Source organism: Sorex araneus, chromosome 3, assembly GCF_027595985.1.
Source record: "Sorex araneus isolate mSorAra2 chromosome 3, mSorAra2.pri, whole genome shotgun sequence".
In the NCBI taxonomy this organism is placed as follows: Eukaryota; Metazoa; Chordata; class Mammalia; order Eulipotyphla; family Soricidae; genus Sorex; species Sorex araneus.
Genome location: NC_073304.1, coordinates 192,794,043 through 192,815,047, shown reverse-complemented (window position 1 = coordinate 192,815,047; position 21,005 = coordinate 192,794,043). Strand labels below are relative to the sequence as shown.

The window sequence follows — 21,005 nt, the reverse complement described above, 5'->3', positions numbered from 1 at the left end:
GTAGAGATTGCAAGCTGACGCCTATAGGCTTGAATCGCTCTCCCAGCTATTCTTTGTTTACCCAAAAATAAATTTAAAAAAATGCCTACCCGCTGGGCCACACCTGGAGATGCTCAGGGTGTACTCTTGACGCATGCGTTTAGGGATCACCCCTGGTGGGGCTCAGGGCATCATATGGGGTGCTGGGTATCCTCGTGCAAGACAAGCTTCCTACCTGCTGTATTATTGCTCCAGCTCTGAGCCCGCCAGGACTAATTGCTGTGCGCAGAACCAGGAATAAGGAATAAACCCTGAGCACAGCTTGGTGTGGCCACAAACACCCAAGTAAAACTTTTTTTTTTTTTTTTTTTGCTTTTTGGGTCACACCCAGCGATGCTCAGGGGTTATTCCTGGCTTTGCACTCAGGAATTACGCCTGGCGGTGCTTGGGGGACCATATGGGATGCCGAGGATCGAAACCAGGTCGGCCGCCTGCAAGGCAAATGCCCTACCCGCTCTGCTATCGCTCCGGCCCTTGCGATTTTTTTTTTTGCCAAATAAAACTTTTTAAATGCCTATCCTACCCGTTGTCCTATCGCTCCGATTCCTCCTCCCTGGTCTTCTTTTTTTTTTTTTTTTTGCTTTTCGGTCACACCCTGTGATACACAGGAATTACTCCTGGCGGTGCTCAGGGGACCATACGGGATGCTGGGAATTGAACCCAACCCGAGTTGGCCACGTGCAAGGCAAACGCCTTACCCACTGTACTATCGCCGAGGCCCCTCCCTGATATATATATATATATATTTTTTTTTGTCACACCCGGAGATGCACAGGGGTTATTCCTGGCTCTGCACTCAGGAATTATTCCTGGAGGTGCTCAGGGGACCATAAGGGATGCTGGAATCGAACCCGGGTCGGCCACGTGCAAGGCAAACGCCCTACCCGCTGTGCTATTGCTCCAGCCCCTCCCTGATATTCTTAACCCACCACTTATTTTCTAGGGAGATCTACCCATTAAAATTTCAAAGGCGTCTACATCTGCAACACCGAAAAACTAGGGAGCTGAGGGGCGGTGTGAAGGCGGGGGCGTCGTGCGGGGAGAGCGGATGGGCGAGGCGGACTAACCCAGCGGCTGCGCAAGGAAGCGGCGCGCGCGCCTACCGGCTAGCGGGAGACCTGGGGAGGAACCTGCCGCGCCGGCGAACTCCCCGAACTTATTGGGCGACCAGGAAAGCGGCCCAGGACCTGAGCCAATCACCACCTAGGCCTCAGGGAGTTGGGCGGGACCTGGAAGGGGCGAGGCGAGGGGTCCTTGGAGGCGGGGAGAAGGCGGATCGGTTACCTGCGGGGAGCGAGCTTATTGGAAGGTGGAGAAGGCGCCGCGGCCGGCCGGGACTGAGGGCGGGGTCAGGGGCGTGGCCCCGGCCCCGGCTCCGGGCTCCGCCCATTGTGCCGTGGCGCCTGCGCAGCTCGCGCGCGCGCGTGCGGGGGGAGGGGCGGCCGGGCCGCCTCCAGCGTCGCCGCCATGGACCTAGGTGGGTGTCCGGCTCCCCGGCCCGGGTCCGAGAGGGCCTGGGCTGAGGGAAAACTCCGCGTCGGGGCGAAGTGTGGAGGGCGGGGGGGGCCCGGCCCCGGCCCACGCCGCCGCGCTCCGCGACCCGCCTCTGGGCCCGTCTCCACGTGAAGGGCGGAGCGGATGTGCAGTTGGATGTCCTCAAGGCCAGCGCGCTTCAGGCGCGTCCTTTGGAAAATGCCGGGCTCCGGGCACGCCCCCGGGAGCCCCGGCCGTCCCGGCGAACTCTTAGGGACTCGCCACCAAGACGCTGGAGCCAGTGTCTGCCGTGCCCGTGCAGTCCTCATCGGTAAAACGGGCACGGAGCTGTGCCCATTAGTGTGTGCCATCACGTGTGTACAGCCCTGGGTACAGTGCCTGGCGCTCACGACCTCAGGTTTAGCAGCTGGGAGGCACGAGAAAGCAATTGACATACTCCGAGCATGGTCCGGGGTGGATTGAGGTGGGTCGGGGACTGAGGGATGGCTGGTGGCCCCCTGCCCAGTCTGCTGGACGTGTACTTTGGGGAGGCGGGTAGTGGGTAGGGAATCCAGGACCCCGTATCTCCCAGACACGCTCTCTACCACCGAGTTATATTCCTACTCTGCACGTATTCTTTTCTCTTTTTATTTTTTGTTTTGTTTTGTTTTTTGCTTTTTGGGTCATACCTGGTGATGCACAGGGGTTACTCCTGGCTCTGCACTCAGGAATCACCCCTGGCGGTGCTCAGGGGACCCCATGGGATGCTGGGAATTGAACCCGGGTTGACCGTGTGCAAGGCAAACGCCCTACCCACTGTGCTATTGCTCCAGCCCTCTTTTCTGTTGTTTTGGGGCCACACCTGGTTGTGCTCAGAACGTATTCTTGGTGCTCAGAGGTCACTTCCTGGCAGTGTTTCTAGCATCGAGTGTGGTAGGGCCCTCCTCGTGCAAAGGCAAGCGCCTTGTCTTTCGGGCCTCCTGCACATGTTTTTGAGGGAATAAGACCAGGAGAGTATTCTGGGATGTGTCCGTTATAGGCAGTAGTAGAATGTTGGTTCCTTGCCCCCCCCCCCCCCCCCCGTGAAGTTTTCAGCAGTGGAAATGTGAAGTTGGGAGTTCATAGCTTAGCAGCAGGGGCGATTGTTGCTCCTCCTCCGCCACTGCGTTGTACTCATAACATTGGGATAGATTGTTTTGGGGCCTCAGTGTTCCCATCTCTAAAGCAGGGATTGTAGTTCTCAAAGGGTTGAAGGTTCAAAGTGATCTTAACAAGTGTCCCACTTAGCACAGTGACTGGCACGGAGTAGGCCCTTGATAAACTTAAAGAATGAGCACATGCAGGCACCACGTAACTGCAGTGATAAGGCACTTGGGATTTTCCCAACTCGACTTTGCATACTGTACTTTGTCTTTGGAAAGTTGGTGTTGAGGACAAATAACTGAAGGTGAGAGTGCAGTAAGATTAAGTTTACAGGAGCTGGAGCAATAGCACAGCGGAGTGGGCGCTTGCCTTGCACGTGGCCCACCTGGGTTCGATTCCTGAGTGCAGAGCCTGGAGTAGCCCCTGAGCACAGCCAAGGATGACCCCAAAACAAAGATTAAGTTTACAATCATAGGGGGATATTTTGGAGTCCTGGGAGAATGGCCAGAGCTTAAAAAGTCAGAACTGAGATCCCTTTGGTGAAGTGATACATCCTCGGCGTCTTGCTGGGGCCTCTCAGTCAACTGACTAGAAGTGCAGATGCGCTGGGCTTTTGCCCTCACATAAATGGCTAAAGGGGCAGGATATTCCTAACTGGAATCAGGATTTTTCTGTTGGCTCCTGCCCATACCAAATAAGGAAAATGTTTTTGAGGAGGGGAACATCTGATTCCTGGAAAAGGGGAGGGGAGTCAGGAATATTGCAGAGAGAAGGCCAGGATTGTGTCTCAGTGGTAGAGCACTTGCCTTGCAGATATGAGACAGACCTGGGTTCAATCCCAGAACAACAAACACTATAACGAACAAGGGGCCGCAGATAGTATAGTATAGTGGGTAAGTGTGATTGCCCTGCACACTGCTGACCCTGGCATCACACCCCAGCACCCTGTTTGGTCTCTGACATCCTGCCAGTAGTGGTCTCTGAGTACAGAGCCAGGATTAAACCCTGAACACTGCCAGATGTGTCCCCCAAAAATCAAAAAGAAAAACTATACTGTTAAGAGCTGGTTGGGTAGAGCATTTGCCTTGCATAAGACTGACATAGTTTGATCTTTGGGGTCCATTTGGTCTCCCAAGCATCACCAGAAGTGATCCCTGAGCACAGAGCCAGAAGTAAGATCTGAACACTGCTGTGTGTGGAGCAAAATAACATAGAACCACTCATGGAACATTGGATAGGGAACAGTTCAAATAAAATTGTTTTGTTTGGGGTCACCCTCAGCAGTGCTCAGGGGTTACTCTTGGCTCTGCACTCAGGAATCACTGCTGATGGTACTTGGGGGACTATATAGGATGTTGGGGATCAAACGCATACAAGGCAAGCACCTTACTTTGTACTATCTCTCCAGGCTCCTCAAAATCAGTCTGAACTCTGATTTATATTTGTTTATATCTGAGCAAGACTTTTCCTTTCTTGTCTCGAAGTTGGGCTTGTAAGGAGTATTAGGAATCTAGTCCTCCCAACAAAGGAAAGGTTTGGGGAAATCAAATCTTAACTGAGCACTGAATCAGGCCTATTTAGCAGCTTGATTCTTTTTATTGGGAGGCAGGGGGATGGGGCCACATCCGGTGGTGCTCATCTGGGGTCTTTACCGCTGGTGTTCATGGGAAGCATATGCGGTTTGGGATTGAACCTGGGTTGGCTGCCGGCTAGCACCTCAGCTCCTGTACTATCTTGCTGACGTAGTGATAGCCTCATTTTTTTTTCTTTTTTTTGGGGGGGGAGGGTCACACCTGGCGATGCACAGGGGTCACTCTTGGCTCTGCACTCAGGAATTACCCCTGGCAGTACTCAGGGGACCATATGGGATGCTGGGAATCGAACCTGGGTTGGCCGAGTGCAAGGCAAACGCCCTACCCGCTGTGCTATTGCTCCAGCCCCAGTGATAGCCTCATTCTTATTGCAGCACTTGTTTGGTTTGGGGCCATATTCAGGGGTTCTGGGGGTTCATCCCAGCAGTGCCTGGGGCACTATGGGACTAGAACCAGGGGCCCCTGCATACAGATAATTTTCATCTCTTGAACTATCTCCCCAGCTTGTGCCTGGATTGTGAGCTAACAGTGAGCACAGTTCCATGGAGCAGCTTGTGAAGCTGTATCCTTTGACCTCACTGTGCCTGCAGGAGGGAGGCCTTGTCAGGGATCTGCCCCAGGTGACGTCCTCTTAATGACAAGGCCAGGAAATGAACTGAGGCTCATGGAAGATTCCAGCAAAACTTCCTGAGTCCATGTGCATTCCTGACTCACTTCCAGAAAGGACTTTATTTCTCAGTCCAGAACAGTTATTCTACCTTTTGATTTCTACCAGAGAGAATCAGAGCTCTGTAGCTTTTTCTGGACTGGAAGGAGTTGTAGGGTTACTTGTTCAGAATTCATTTGCCAGGCAAGACGGTCAGAAAAGCAGGGAGGTAGGGCTGCCTCCTGTGCCCACAGCTTTGGCGTGTTGTCCCTGTCTGTCTGGATGGCGTGGATCATTACTCATTGCTCATTTGTCATGTCCTGTACTGGGTGTGGCCGCCCCTGTAGTTTAGTGCTGGCTTGTGCTGTCTCTAAGCCTCACTTCCCACTCCTGGCTCGTCCTTGGCCGGAGGGTCTCCCCATCACTCATTGTTTGCCCCTCTGGGTTGCAAACTCTTAGTGGTCATATGCTAGGACCAGTGTTCCTCTTTGGTCTCAGCCCCGCCTGTCTCCTTTTAATGTCCAAAGGCAGAGAGCCAAAATGGAACTATTCCCTCCAGACATGTTCTGATTCTCTTGTTTTCAGCAGTGCCCGTTGACACTGTCATCCCAGCTCCAGGCTAGAGGGCTGGGGAAACCTTTTCGCTTGGGGCCACACCCAGTGGTGCTCAGGGTTAAGTTCTGACTCTGTGTTCAGGGAACCCTCCTGGCAGGGTTCCATGTATGGTTAGGACCATACATGGTGCTGGGTATTGGACCGGTCTTTTTTTTTTTTTAAGTTCCCTTATTAAATTCTTCAGGCTCCGACTCTGCAGTAGTGGTTAGTACCACCCCATCCTCGCCTTCCACCCACACATTCTTACTCTGCTTGTCTCTGTGCAGGACCCTTGAATATCTGTGAAGAAATGACAATACTGCATGGGGGCTTCTTGCTGGCTCAGCAGCTGTTCCACCCTAAAGTCCTGACCGAACTGACCAAATCAGACTGGCAGAGCATTGGGCGGCCAATTGTGGAGGCCTTGAGGGAGATCTCGGCCACAGCAGATTCACAGTCATTTTGCTGGAAGAAAAAGGCTCTAATTGTCATCTGGACCAAGGTTCTTCAGCCCTCCCCTGCCAGCCCTTCCGACACCGAAACTCGCTGGCAGGAAGATGTATTCTTCTCAGTGGGCAACATGATCCCGACCATCAACCACACGGTCCTTTTTGAGCTGCTCAAATCCTTGGAAGCTTCCGGACTCTTTATCCAGCTCCTGATGGCCCTGCCCAACACCATCTGCCGCTCAGAGCTGGAGCACTTTCTGGAGCACATGAGCATTGACACTTCTTCACAGGATGTGGCCTTCTTCCTCAATGTCTGGTGGGAGATGATGAAGCACAAGGGCAACCAGCAGGACCCCCTGCTCTCCCAGTTTCGGACCATGGCCCATCAATACGCCTCAGCAGCCGATGAGTTCTCCCACCCGCCAAAGAGGTTTAAGTCGGACCCAGATGTGAGTCCCATCATGCCCTTGCTGGCCATGCTGCTCAGCGGTCTGAAGCGAATCCAGAGCAGCATCCTGTGCCCCAGGATGAAGTGCTGCGCCCTGGCCAACCTGGCTGACATGCTCACCGTCTTTGCCCTGATGGAGGACGACCCCCAGGAAGTGTCTGCCACTGTCTATCTAGACAAACTGGCCACAGTGATCTCCGTGTGGAACTCGGACACGCAGAACCCATACCACCAGCAGGCGCTGGTGGATAAGGTGAAGGAGGCAGAGCGGGACGTCAGCCGCACCTCTCTGGCCAAGCTCCCAAACGAGACCGTCTTCATGGGGTTCGAGTTCCTGCGCAGCCTGCTGGGGGAGTGGGGGGATGAGCTGCAGGCCCTGCTCGACAGCAGCCAGGGCACCAGCTATGACAGCTACCGGCTCTGCGACAGTCTCACTTCCTTCAGCCAGAACCTGAAGCTGTACCTGGACAACACCTCCTTGTCCAAGGAGGAGCGGCAAGTGGTCTCAGAGCTGGCCGAGTGTGTGGCGGACTTCCTGAAGAAAACAGCCACGGCCCTGAAGCACAAAGGCTTCGAGAAGGATATCACGGCCGCCATCGCCATGGCCATAATCGAGCAGAAGATGGACCGGCACATGGAAGTGTGCTACATTTTTGCTTCGGAGAAGAAATGGGCCTTCTCCCCCGAGTGGCTGACCTGCCTCGTGAACAACCAGGCCCTCTTCCAAGAGCCAGCGCTGGTGCTGATGCTGCTGGAGACAGTGATCGAGGTCAACATGGCAGACCGAGCCATCCCCGAATCTCAGGTCAAGCAAGTGATCACCTTGATTCTGGACTGTTATGCCAACCTGTCGCTGCCTGATAAAAATAAAGTCCTCTCTGGCGTCCTTTCTTCCTGGGGGTGGGAGGGGCTCTCTGCAAAGTTGTCGGCTTACTTGGAGGGGTTTCAGGACGACCTCAATATGACTTTTAACCAGCTTGTACAGAGCCCCTCCGAGCAAGGCTTGACCAAAGCGGTAGCATCCGTGGCCCGCCTGATGATTCTGAACCCAGAGGTGACGGTGAAGAAGATGTGTGTCATGGCTGTCAGCCATCTCGGTGCCCACAGGTTCCTGGCCCAGATTCTCACCTCCTTCCCTGCGCTCAAGTGCTTGCACGAGCAGGCTGTGAGTCTGGACTCCACACTCGTGCTGTCGTGCCTCAAAGAAGCCGTCTGGGGGAAGCTGGCAACACCCAAGGAAGAAAAGCAGTTCTTGGAGCTCCTAAACTGCCTGATGAACCCCGTGAAGCCACAGGGGATTCCTGTGGCTGCTCTCCTGGAGCCAGATGAGGTGCTGAAGGCATTCGTCCTGCCTTTCTTGATGCTCGATGTCAAAGAGGTGGAGCTGAGCGTGAAGATCTTCATCCAGAGCCTAGAAGCCAACGCATGCCTAGAGGAATACTGGCTCCAGACCTGCTCCCCATTTCCCCTCATCTTCAGCGTCTGCCAGCTCCTGGATGGCTTTAGCAAATACTGGCAGCTGCCCAAGGAGAAGCGGTGCCTCTCCCTGGACGGGAAGGATCAGGTGATCCATATCCTGGATCTCCTCTGTGAGGCTGTCTTGGCTAACGTTGAGACCATCCCTCCCGACACCTGGACCAAGTCGCTGTCGTGGCTCCACCGGAAGCTCGAGCAGCTGGACTGGACCGTGGGTCTAAGACTGAAGAATTTCTTTGAGGGCCACTTTAAGTGTGAAGTGCCAGCCACACTCTTTGAGATCTGTAAGCTCTCTGAGGACGAGTGGACCTCACAGGCCCACCCGGGCTACGGGCCTGGCACCGGGCTGCTGGCCTGGATGGAATGTTGCTCCATCTCCAAGGGCATCTCGGAGCAGATGCTCTCTCTCTTGGTGATGGATTTGGGCAACCCCGAGGAGGTCAGACTGTTCAGCAAGGGCTTCCTGGTGGCCCTGGTGCAGCTGCTGCCGTGGTGCAGCACCCAGGAGTGGCAGTGCCTTCACCAGCTGACCCGGAGGCTGTTGGAGAAGCAGCTCCTGCACGTCCCGTACAGCCTGGAATATATTCAGTTTGTTCCTCTCCTCAACCTGAAGCCGTTTGCCCAGGAGCTGCAGCTCTCCGTTCTCTTCCTGAGAACCTTTCAGTTTCTCTGCAGCCAGAGTTGTCGCAATTGGCTTCCCTTGGATGGCTGGTGCCATGTGGTCAAACTCCTTTGTGGCAGCCTGACCAACCTCCTGGACACCATCAGGTCGATACAGTCTGCTGGCCCCTGGGCCCAGGGACAGGAACACGACCTGACCCAGGAAAGCCTCTTTGTTTACACGCAGGTGTTCTGTCATGTATTGCACATTATGGCCATGCTCCACCAAGAAGTGTGCGACCCCCTCTATGTGTTGGCCTTAGAAATCCTCACCTGCTACGAAACCCTGAGCAAGACCAACCCTTCCGCGAGCTCCGTGTTCCAGAAGGCCAATGAGCAGCGCTTCTTAAAGTCCATCGCAGAGAACATTAGCCCAGAGGAGCGGCGCCAAACTCTGCTGCAGAAGATCAGCAGCTTCTGACCTCTGCAGGCCAGAACCCAGCGGGGCCTCAACTTGGCAGGCCCCGCGGGGGCATAAGCTAAGCAGCTCAGACTTTTAGTCTCGTGAACTTGGATACAAGCTAAAACACCGACAGCAATAACTGTAAAAAAAATTAGTTTCTTAGGTATTTGTTATATACAGAGCATAATAAAATTCTCTCGCGTTTCCACTTGTGTCTCGAGTTCATCAGCCATGCTATGGGCTTAGATGCACTTGAAACTGGGCTCAGCCCAAGTCAAGGTGGAAGACAGGTTTGTAACTGGACTTCACCCTCGAACTTGGCAAATGAAACCACCCAAGTGGGCAAGTCACAGGGATGTCCGTGGGCAAATCACAGGGAGCGACTGTGTATTCTACACTGATAACCTCTTCATAGGGCATTCTGCAGTACCTTCAAAGGGGCATCAACTGTGCCAAGATTTCTATTTGGTCACCAGTGGGCAGTGAGACAGTATCTCTCTGTAAAATAGGACTAGTTCAAGAAAATAAAATGTTAGAGGGGTATGTGCTTAATTGGTATCAGACACACTGGTGATGGGTGTGGGGTTGGAACGATGTATAAGAAGTATAATAGTATTGTAAGTCCTGGTACCTCAATAAAAATGATTAAAAAAATTTTAAGGTATCTTCTGAATGACAGGATTCTGCCAGGATTAGTTTTGCTTTATTTGGGGAGGGAGGGTCTGCTCGTATGCGAAAAAAAAAAAAAAAATCTTAACATGGTATGCATGGATCATGTGGCAGTAATACTCCACTGATCTATATATTATACTGTCCTCTTCTTTTTGGGGGGTCGGGGGCAGACTTGGTGACACTCAAGGGTTACTTCTGGCTCTGCACTCAGGAATCATGCCGGTGGTGGTGCTTGGGGTTCATAGGGGGATGGGGATTGAACCTGGGTTGGCCTTATGCAAGGCAAGTGCCCTCCCGCTGTACTATCACTCCAGCCCCTGCCATACAGACTGAACTGTAAACTTGGGCTGAACTCAAGATCTAGTAAATGGCAGAGCTGTGTTTAAAATCTGGGTTTTTCTGCCAGAGGTGAGTTCTGGTTTTTAAGAATGAGTGGGAATGGAGTATATTGAAGCACAGAAATGGGACTTTTAAGAGGTCCAGGGTACAAGACAACTTTAACACTGGGTGGCAAGAAAGGGGCAGGGAAAATGAATGCCTCTTACCCAAGGGGCATGAGTCTCCCTTTCCTACGGTGGACTGGCCCTGTGACAAGAGATTGGTTTCTACAGTCCTAATGGAAAAGAGTTCTAGGAACACTGCAGTGGAACCCCAAGAGCCTGCTGTGTCTGGAACCATCAGGCATCAAAGCAGTGGTTTGCAACCACGTCTCCTGAGGGTCCAACTATTTCCTGTCCACCAAAAAAATGCTGCTGTTTAACGTGGTGTGCCTGGATCATGTTAGCAGTACTTATTCTAAATACTGATCTATAGATATTTATATTCTAGTGTCCTCTATTTTTTTGAGCCACACCTGGTAATGCTCAGGGTTTATTCCTGCTGCACTCAGGAATCACTCCTGCTGGTGCTTGGAGGAACCATATGGGATGCCAGGGTTTGAGCCTGGGTTGGCCATGTGCAAGGCAAGTGCCCTATTGCTGTGCTATCTCTCTGGCCCTTCTTGTTTCTGCCCCAGCTTTTCATGACATAGTTCTTTTCACTGGGCTGGAGTGATAGCACAGTGGGTAGGGCGTTTGCCTTGCACATGGCCGACCCGGGTTCGATTCCTTCACCCCTCTGGGAGAGCCTGGCAAGCTACCCATGGCGTATTCAATATGCCAAAAACAGTAACGTCTCAACAATGGAGACGTTACTGGTGCCTGCTTGAGCAAATCAATGAGCAACAGGATGACAGTGACAGTGACAGTTCTTTTCACTGATCCTCAAGTGTAAAAGGCTGCAAACCACTATTAGAGGAAGGTATGTACCAGCTGAATGCATGAACATCTGTGCCCGCCCGACATCCAGAATGAACATGTCAGAAGTAACCACAGTGCAGGGCAGGTCCCAGGATGAGGCTCACAGGTACTGATGGATTTGCAAATGAGAAGTTGGATAATATTAGTGCAGTCTGAACACAACGGGTGACTTAAAAAGGTACACATAAAACAAAACAGTAAAAAAAAAAAAATTTCTATTTTTTTACGCGGCACCTATGACAGGCTGAAATAGTCCAAATTTGAGACATTATTAACTTTAAAATTCATGAACAACAATGAATTAAAAGGCACTTTTAAAAAAAATTCATTATCATTTGAAAAAGAACTTTGTTGGTAACGCAGTTTCTTGGCACCAGAGGATCCTGTTTGCAGCCAGAGGGTGGAGGAGTCCGTCCCCGGGTCGCGTTCTGCAAGGACTGGCCCGCACTCTGCAGCCGTTGTGCGGCTGGGTCAGTGCGCACACGGGACGGGCTGTGTGTGGGCCTCGAGCTTTATCGGGGCAGGCTGGGTGAGCTCACAGTCGAGTAGAGAAGTCCATTTCTACTTCATGTGAAAAGGACAGTGTCAAGTGGTGGGGTTCCCCAAGTAAGAACTATCAAAGTCATCACTTGAACCCCAGGAGGTTTGAGAGTACCCTGTGCTTGTGGATATGGGGGGAGCTGAGCTTGTGGGGGACACGCTAAAAGGAATAATACTTCGGCAAGCTCATGAGTTTGACACTGGTCTTACTGACCAACGGGCCCCCCACTTACTCAAGTGTTTCAGGTTCTTTCCCTGCTGCCCATCCCTGGCCCATGAGACCTCTGATGGAAAAAAATCAACGGACCGGAATTTACTGTTGGCATAAGGATGAAGATGAGGCAAAGAACTGGTGGGTGGTTAGTAAACAATATAAAAGAACCTGCCCACAGTTAAGTTTTCAAGGCCATTACTACAAAGTATTTTCAGAGCCACTGCTGGCCTCTGTCGGCCCAGCATGTGTGGCTGCTGCCCTGAGTAGAAAGGTGGGAAGCTGCTGATAGCAGGGCCAGGCCAGGGTCCAGACACTTAGTCACCCTATTCACCTATCTTCACACCCCATGCTTCTGCCTCACGGAGCCATGGAGATAAAGGCCCAGGGAAGGGTCGTTGGGCCTGCACTGTTTGAAACCACCATGCTGCCAATGGAGGTCTAACAAGAATTAAGAGTTTTTACTAAGAAAAAAGTGCTTTTGCAAAAATAGGGTGTGTGTGTCTGTCCATCTGTGTGTGTGTGTGTGTGTGTGTGTGTGTGTGTGTGTGTGTGCAATGTTTAGAAAAAAAACTCAAACCCATCTGCTTACCAATACTCAAAAGGGTAAGGTTACCCAGGGCAGTGTGGTCCATGGAATAGTGAGTAGATGAGGCAGCTAGGCGGAGGCAGCACCCTCACTGCCTGACTCCCAGGAGCAGCTAACCATCCTTTTTGGCAGGGGGAGTATCAAAGAGCCGGGATGCCTTCTTGCACAGCAGAGAGAACCAGTAGATCTGGGGTGCGATGAGGAAGGCATTGGCCACGTTGCAGTAGAAGGGGATGTGGAATGGCACTTGGTACAGGCTCAGTTCCTGCTGCTGCCCGTAGGACCAGTACATGAAGGGGAACAGAAGGAGCCGGCAGGCAAGGAAGGTGGACAGTGTGAGGATTCCATTCACCTTGTACAGGAGGGTGTGCTGCTGCTTGAACTGTAAATAGAAAGAGGAAGAAACATGGGGTCAGAGCAAGAGTATAGGAGGTGGGGTGCTTGCCTTGCATGCAGCTACCCGGGTTTGATCCCCAGTATGCCACTGGTCCCAGAGCTCTGCCAGGAATGATCGCTGAGTGCAGAGCCAGGAGTAAGTCCTGAGCACCGCTCTGATGTGACCCCAAAACTGCACCACCACCAATAAAGAGAAGGCATGGTGTCACCAAGAGGGTGGGGCTGCAAGAATCAACAGCCCAAGTTCCACACCAATGACCATGCACCTACTAAGTCCCTGACACTAGTGGAAAAGATGTCTGAGGATTTCTATCTGCATGGAGCCTTGGAGTTTTTCCACAGTGATACTGTCCCATCACAGGAAGTGTGGATTTGAGAAAAGCCGTGGCCAAAATACAACACATAAAAAACTATCACATTTGAACATCTGTTTCTGTTCACCCCACGCCTGGCCCCTTTAAGTCTGTCTACGGGTCTCTCTCACCCCTGGTGATTCTTAATTCTACGGGATTTCGCCAGGCCCCACCATCTACCGGAGTCTGCCCATTCGCTGTGTTTCTGCCAGTGCGTGTCTACGTGCCTGAATGAGAACTCTGCCCAGTGACACAAACGGAGTGCTCAGTTCTGCGGTGAAGATGCAGCCAACAAAGAAATCCCCAAGTTCTCCTCGAAATCTCTGGAGAGGAAAAAGGGAAATAAAAACGGGATGTCAGAGAACCAGTGGGAGGAAAATTCTAACTGAGGTTAAATAAAGGGTGACTGGGATTGAGCAGGGACAGGAAAACGTTAAAGGGGCCAGCACAGGCCCATTCATTCTGCTGCTGCCACAGCAAAATCTGGCCCCCGAGACTCCAGAAGCAAGTCCAGATGGGCCAGCAAGTCCAAAGGGGCACATGCCCAGCTCTCCCTGAATGTTAATGGAGCCTACTTTTGGGTCTCTAACTCAGTCATGCCAAGGGGACTTGACCAGCTCAGTTCAATGAGTCAGATGCTGTACTATGCGTTAAAGTCCCAAAGCAATTAATAACGATTTGTTAAAGAATACATGGGCTGGAGAGAGTACATCGGATATGGCATTTGCCTTGCAAGTTGCTGACCAGGGTTCCATCCCTAGCATCCCATATGGTTCCCCAAGCACCACCAGGAGTGGTTCCTGAGTGTAGAATTAGGAGTAACCCCTGAGCATTGCCAGGTGACCCCCTGCCCCCCACTCCTTCCTTCTTTCGCTTTTTGCTTTCTGGGAAAATTAGATATATAGCAACTTCTCTTAGTGGAAAGCTATCAAGCAGTGTCACTTAGTAGGCACTCAAATATTAGTTTCCTCTCCCTTGTTGGGGGAACTTTTCTGGAGGGTGGGAAGGAAATGGGTCTGGGGAGAAATTACTAGTCTAGATGCTTACATATAAAGTCATTACAGAGACTGTGATTTTCTGAGGATCAAAATAAGGCACAAAATACTCTAGTATGCAAAGCAAATAATCACTTGGCTGAGCTACTCTCATTTTTTTATCTTGTATTTTTTGGGGGAAAGAGGGGGCGCAACCACCAATGCTCAGGGCTTATTCCTGGCTCTGCATTCAGGGATCACTTCTGGCAGTTTAGGAAATCATATGTGGAGCCAGGGATCGAACCAAGGTTAGCTGAATGCAAGACAAGCATCTAAATCCTAAATATTTCTGGAACCTACTCTCATTAAAAAAAAATTTATAGGAGGGGTTAGAGCAATAGTACAGTGGGTAGGGTGTTTGCCTTGCATGCAGCTGACCTGGGTTCGATTCCTAGCATCCCATATGGCCCCCTGAGCACCACCAGGAGTAATTCCTAAGTGCAGAGCCAGGAGTAACCTCTGCACATCACTGGGTGTGACCCAAAAACCAAAAAGCCAAAAAAATAAAAATTATAAGAGTCACAAAGGCCCTATGATGCTTTGGATCACACTCAGGAACTCAGGACCATATGAGGCTCTGATGATCAGCATCCTCAAGATAAAATAATTTCTTTTTGTTTGTTTGTTTGTTTTACCATACCTGGCGATGCTCAGGTGTTACTCCTGTCTCTGCACTCGGGACTTATTCCTGGTGGTGCTCAGGGGGCTATGCGATGCCAGGGATCAAACTCAGGTGGGCTGCATGCAAGGCAAGTGCCCTACCCACTGTACTATCTCTCCAGACCTCAACTGAAATAATTATTATGCTGTTTCGTATTATGCCCATTTTATATTGTTTTTACATTGTATGAATTTTTTAATAAGACAGAACTTCTGACAAATACTCAGGAAGGACAGAGGCCCAGGAGATTGCTAGTTGAGAGGATCACAGATATTTCAGGTTTCATCTTTGACGTGATATGCTGGGCACCCTAACTGTGCCAGTGGCTGGCACAAGGAGTGCAGGTGAGGACATCAAGACATAGTGGGGCAATCTTCACACCTGCATGACGGTCAAGAGGCCCTGTTCAGAGGACCAAGGCCACCATTGGCATGCGGAAGGCCATACCTGCGTAATTGGCACAAGGATAAACAGAATGACTGCATGGTGCGTGATCATGAGGCGGTTTTTACTTAGGAAGCTTCGGAAAATGGTGAAGGAGTGTCCGCAGCTGTGGTCTCTGGTTCGGTACCACTCACAGAGATACATGGCATAGGTGTCATAGATCATGTACGGAATTAAAAACCAGACATATTCTCGGGCCAGCCAGTGCCTGAAAGAAAGCATTGAATGGTTGATGAAATAATTGTGGATATAAACAAGGAGGGCTCAGATGCACCCTCTTCTCAAACACATCCCCTTCAGCCTCCTATAACTTTTTTTTTTTTTGATTCCCTGTTTGTGCTCAGGGATCATGTCTGGCAGGGCTTGGAGACCATATGGGGCACGGGGAATTGAACCCCAGTCAACCACTTCAAGGCAAACGCCCTACCCATTGCACTATCACTCTAGCCCCCGTATTTTTTTTTTAAATCCAAATAGTTTACATTGAAGATGCTGAAACTTACAAATAATAAGAGTGAATAGCTGTCTTTTTTTTTTTTTTTTTGGTTTTTTTTTTGTTTGTTTTGGGGTCACACCCGGCAATGCGCAGGGGTTACTCCTGGCTCATGCACTCAGGAATTACTCCTGGTGGTGCTCGGGGGACCATATGGGATGCTGGGACTCGAACCTGGGTCTGCCGCGTGCAAGGCAAACGCCCTACCCGCTGTGCTATCACTTCAGCCCCAAGAGTGAATAGCTGTCAATCCCAATCAGGGGCCAGAGAGCTAGAGCAGTAGGGTGAATGCAGGCTTTCCCTGCAGGACACCCAATTAGATCCCCAACACTATGGTTCCTGAGTGCTGCTACAAGTAATCCCTAAGCACAGAGCCAGAAGCGGCCCGAGTCCCCTGAGTGTGACCCAAAGCCACAAATAAAATAAAATAAAATAAATTGCAGATCTGGACCAGGGATATGGCTCAAAGTGTTTTAGCACACACCTGTGTGTGTGCTAAAACACACACAGGGGACCCAGGGTCTACTCCCAGTACTACCATGGTTCCTTGAGCACAAATGAGAGACTGGTGGTTCCCAGCACAGTTGGGCCTGTGCAGTATAATATTAAATTATTGTCACTGTCACTGTCATCCCGTTGCTCATCGATTTGTTTGAGTGGGCACCAGTAACATCTCTCATTGAGAGACTTATTGTTACTGTTTTTGGCATATCCAATACGCACGGGTAGCTTGCCAGGCTCTGCCATGCGGGCGGGATACTCTCAGTAGCTTGCCGGGCTCTCTGAGAGGGGCAGAGGAATCGAACTTAGGTCGGCCGCATGAAAGGTGAACGCCCAACCGCTGTGCTATTGCTCCAGCCCAATATTAAATTATTAGAAGATAAAATTAATAACATCAGAATTTCAGGGCAGAATCCTAAGTAGCACAGCAGAGAGCTGGAATTCACTCAGTACTGTGCATTTCACTAGCTGTCAGTATTTTTTTGATTTAGATGCTCATCAGTAATGGATTTTCTGGCATTTTGGTGACAGCTGACTCCGGTACACATATGCATACAAATGAGTCACAGAAACACGAAGGAACTGTTTTGAAATGTGTCCCGAACCCAAGATTTCCACACTACTTGGCTGCTAAACAATTAGAAGTTTCCTCTTCTATCTGCATACAAACCCTACTCTCGGGGGTTTCTGGGAAGCCTCCCCAGTCCATCCCTTTACAATTCTAGAATCCAAATTCAACCAAGAAAAACGATTATGTCTAGACATGAGCTCAAGAGTTCAAGGACTACCTGACAGCAGGTAGCTACCAGCAGAAAAGCAAGGACCAAAGTCAGCATTCCTGTTTTTCCATCCACAGGGGTTGAATCAATATTTGCTCAGTTGAGGGGCCAGAGTGATAGCACAGCAGGTAGGGTATTTGCCTTGCATGCAGCCGACCCAGGTTCAATTCACAGCATCCCATATGGTCCCTGAGCTCTACCAGGATTGATCCCTGAAAGCAGAGCCAGGAATAAGTCCTGAGCATCAATGGGTATGGTCAAAAGACAAATGAATGAATAAAAAAAAGTGTGGAAGTCCTTTTTTATGTGGCAGGGGAAACGGGGTGTGCCACAGCTGGTGATGCCTGGGGTCACTCCCAGTTAGGTGTAGAGAACATATGTTGCCAGGGACTGAATTGAGGTGGGTCATATGCAAGGCAAACACATACAGTTTCTCTGCCTTTTGCAAGTCCTTTTATATACAAACATTTAAAAGTTCTCTCTGAGGGGCTAGAGCAATAGCACAGTGGGTAGGGCTCTTGCCTTACACACAACCACCCCGGCTTGATCCCCAACATTCCATATGATCTCCCCTGAGCCCTGTCAGGAGTAATTCCTGAGTGCAGAGCCAGGAGTAACCCTGAACACTGTTAGGTATGGTCCCCAAACAAAAACAAAATGTATACCATCTCAATAAAAGTAAGTTGAGAAAATTGCCTAGAAGTGCAACTCTTTGTCCTTCTAGGGTTCTGGCCTTTTTAAGAACCTAATTAGGGGGTACAGAGAAAGCTCAGTGGGCTAAAGTGTAAACTTTGAATACAGGAGGCCTCGGTTCAATTCCCCACCATCAGAACAACTGTCCAGTTCCAAGTCAATTACTGAGCCAAGTACTGGGCCAACAAGTACCGAGCTAGAAGCAGCAAGTACCAAACTGGGAGTAGCCAGTGCATGAGAATAAAAACAAAGAAGAAACTAACTGGAGGCTGGAGAGAGAGTTCAAAGCTTTGCACTCATACTCTATTCAAAAGCACTGGGATTTGATCCCTTGGCACTACATGGTCCTCAGAATACTGGCTGATGTGACCCCAAAGTAAAAAAACCAAAAGCAAAAAAACTAAATCCCTGAGCCTCCACCATATCCAGCATGTAATTTGGACCTTCTTTTTTTCTGCTTTCCCTATTATAGCTATTTGATATGCAGGTTTAAGATAAAGGGGCATATAAGAGGGGAAAAACATGAGTGTATAGTGTTTGAGCCCCCAAAGGTTTTTATTTTTAAAGTTTCTGGAGGGACCATAGCCGAGTGTTGAGGGCTACTCCCAGCTCTGCTGGGGGCTGGCGGGAGGGCGGGGGAGTGTGTGGTATCAAAGATCCAAGCCGGCATGCAAAGCAACCACTCCACCTGTTGAGCCATCACTCTGGTCCTCAGGCTGTATGATCTGGGGCCTCTGTAACTCTGCATCTATGGAAAGGTGGAGGGCAAAGAGAGGTGGTACCTGACTTCACTTTCCATTTTTTTGAAAGGGGAGACACCTGGCAGTGCTCAGAGCTTACTCCTGGTTCTGTGCTCAGGGATCTCTTCTTGTGGTGCTTGGGGAGGCCAGGTGCCGTGGATCAAGCCCGTCTCAGGTACATGTATGGCAAGTGTCCTACCCTCTGTGCTGTTTCTCCAGTCCTATGTCTGTCTTTATTTTGCAAAAACAAAACCTAAGGCGTAAAGATACACAACCAAGGAGGAACCTAAAAAAATTAAACAACAAAAACCCCAATGGGCCACTGGTTTGCTGTCCTGCTCAAGAACTCCAACAGAGGGTTTCTGAGGGGGAACTCAACAATGGAGCTATAGAAGTGAAAGCTCATCGTAGGCAAAGAACTGTTTCTGAAATGTGTGGTGGTTGCCTGCTGCTTGCCCCATGCCCGCGCAAAGCAGGGGCTACGGCCAAGTCTGGCTCAGTTTTGTCTGCAGAGGAGGCTGCGTTCCAACTGAAGCCGACAAACTGGGGACAGAAGGGAGGGGAGGAGAGGGAGAGAGGGAGGGATGGAGAGAGAGAGAGAGAGAGAGAGAGAGAGAGAGAGAGAGAGAGAGAGAGAGAGAGGAGGAGAGAGAGGAGAGAGAGCGAGAGAGCGAGAGTACTGCAGGACCAGAGAGAGAGAGAGAGAGAGAGAGAGAGAGAGAGAGAGAGAGAGAGAGAGAGAGGAGAGAGAGCGAGAGAGAGCTGCAGGACGAGAAAACACTCCACCAAGATAAGACTTGGGGCTGGGCAAGCAACTACTGTTCCCGGCTGATGTGTGATCAGGATTACATGATCTTCCCTCAGCCCATGTACAACTCATCACCAAGAACTGCTTTCACCTGGGACTCACAAACGTGCTCTAAGAAGAAAAATCATGAAAACCATCAGAGGATTAATCCCAAGTGAAAGCCAGTCATTAAAATCCCTGGCTTCTGGGGCTCTCCTCTCCTGTTCCAGTTTCAACAGGCTGGAAAAGCAGGTCACTTTGTAATGTCAACAGAAAGGCAAAAAAGGCCAGGGAAGCCTCTGAGATGGTCCTGGCACATTTGGTTCTTATCCCGCAACTTAGCTAGGAGAAAGGGAGATGGGTTCTGGGAATACTGGTCAAAAAAAAAAAAGTGGGGGTGACTTTTAAAAAGTTTAAAAGAACTACCACTGCCTAGTTCTGAATATTAAGGACTACTCCAGTCTTTATACTAGGTTTCTCCAGATGCACATTTACACACACACACACGTTTTCTGAAAGCTCCTCAGCAAATCTAGAGGGAGGGCAAGAGCAGCTCCAGTAAGGAAGGGGTTGGTGGGGCTCTTCCTCTCCATAGGAGCGCTCTGCCTGCTAACCACACTGGACCCATCCAGGGGAAAGAATGCGCCAGAGCAGGTCCCGGGGGACAGCAAGTCAAGAAGCTTTAAAAGCCCGACCTACTCCCCTTTCTGAATCATTTTCACACTTATCTATCTCACGCACAACTGGGAGGGGCCGGTGATGGGGCTCCGTGGAGAACTGGCTTGGCATGACTGTGGCCCTGGGTTCAACCTCCCCCCCCACCCCGCCCAAATGAACCGCTGGGTCACTCTGTCCTTATCCAGGTCCCCCCGCAAGAAATGGCATTCTCGAGCGGTTCTTCCGTTTACTTTCTCAGCAGCTGCCGCGCGCTTTAAAGCTCTGGGGAGAGGAGGAGGGGACTTAACCCGGAGTTTTCCCATCAATCAATCCCCTAGTCCCTGCGCTGCTGGAGAACCGAGAGAGAGAAAGTGTGTGTGCACAACCCGGACGCGGAGACTCCGGCGGGGCACGGCGCTGCCGCCGCGCTGCCCTCCCGCGCTCCCGGCCCCTACCTGTCGGTGATCACGTCTCTGCAGGAGCGGACGATGATGATTCCCGAGCCGGTGGCCAGCACCGCCTGCACCGAAGAGACCAGCCTGCGGCGGGGCGGAGAGAAGGGAGGAGCGCGCCTTCAGTCCCGGGGCGTCCCCCAGAGTCCCCCCCGAGGCCCCTCGGGGGCAGGACGCGCGGGGGCCGCCGAGAGGGGGCGAGGAGCCCGGCGGGCAGCCCCCCTTGCTTCCTGTCGCCGCCCCCCCCCCCCCCGCCCTCCGCGGGGCCCGGGCCGCCCGCCGCGCGCCCACCCACCTGGTGCTGATCATGGCGCGGTCCGAGTCGCTCCATTGCGGCCGCGCGCGGCGCAGCCCCCAGGTGCAGAGCGCGAAGAGCCCGGGGAAGAAGAGCGCGCCCCCGACCAGCGGCAGCAGCATGGGTGCGGGGGGCCCGGCCGCCTGTGGCCGCCGCTCGGCGTGGCTCCTAGCTGCGCGCCTCGGCGCCTGGCGCTGCCCGCGCGCCGCCCGCCCTTAAGTCTCACCCTCCGCCCTCCACCCCCGCCCGCCCGGCCCGGCCCGGCCCGGCCCGCCGCCGCTCCGGCCGCCGCGGGGCCCTGGCCCCGCGCCCGCAGCGCCAGCCTCCGCGTGACCAGAAGGGCGGCCGCGATAGGCGCGGGCCAGGCGGCCGGGGCGGGGTCTGGCGGCCGCCGCCCCCCGGGCTGCGAGGCTTCCCCGGCTTCCCCCCCGCCGGCGAGGGGCCCGCGGGACCGAGCCGCTGCCCCCCTGGCTCCCGAGAGCGCCCG

At 51.9% G+C, this 21,005-nt stretch overlaps 2 protein-coding genes across 3 annotated transcripts; one reads left to right on the top strand and one right to left on the bottom strand.

The window, feature by feature from the left end:
- The first annotated feature begins 1,462 nt into the window (after positions 1 to 1,462).
- On the top strand, positions 1,463 to 10,969 carry GEMIN4 (gem nuclear organelle associated protein 4). Of its 2 annotated transcripts, none has more exons than XM_004604991.2 (2): positions 1,463 to 1,516; positions 5,775 to 10,969. In XM_004604991.2, exons 1-2 carry the CDS (start codon positions 1,507 to 1,509, stop codon positions 8,939 to 8,941), a joined length of 3,177 nt encoding a protein of 1,058 aa, XP_004605048.2. In that variant the 5' UTR covers positions 1,463 to 1,506; the 3' UTR covers positions 8,942 to 10,969. The 2 variants fall into 2 exon arrangements, with proteins under 2 accessions (XP_004605048.2, XP_054989659.1); XM_055133684.1 differs by having other exon boundaries at positions 1,477 to 1,996.
- A 121-nt stretch (positions 10,970 to 11,090) lies between these two features.
- Positions 11,091 to 20,750, bottom strand: TLCD3A (TLC domain containing 3A). Its single transcript, XM_004604990.2, has 5 exons — positions 20,519 to 20,750; positions 20,227 to 20,310; positions 15,125 to 15,329; positions 13,210 to 13,305; positions 11,091 to 12,615 (listed from the first exon to the last, which is right to left on the bottom strand). The coding sequence occupies exons 1-5, from the start codon at positions 20,638 to 20,640 to the stop codon at positions 12,346 to 12,348; spliced, it is 777 nt and encodes a 258-aa protein (XP_004605047.1). The 5' UTR covers positions 20,641 to 20,750; the 3' UTR covers positions 11,091 to 12,345.
- Positions 20,751 to 21,005: the final 255 nt, after the last annotated feature.

Bases quoted from the DNA above. Each gene is read 5' to 3' on its own strand.
- TLCD3A (XM_004604990.2), bottom strand. From the start codon at position 20,640: ATGCTGCTGCCGCTGGTCGGGGGCGCGCTCTTCTTCCCCGGGCTCTTC. The intron at 20,311-20,518 runs GTGGGTGGGCGC...GCCCCGCCGCAG, and splicing joins CGCGCCATGATCAGCACCAG to GCTGGTCTCTTCGGTGCAGG. The intron at 15,330-20,226 runs GTAGGGGCCGGG...GCTTTCTTTCAG, and splicing joins AGAGACGTGATCACCGACAG to GCACTGGCTGGCCCGAGAAT.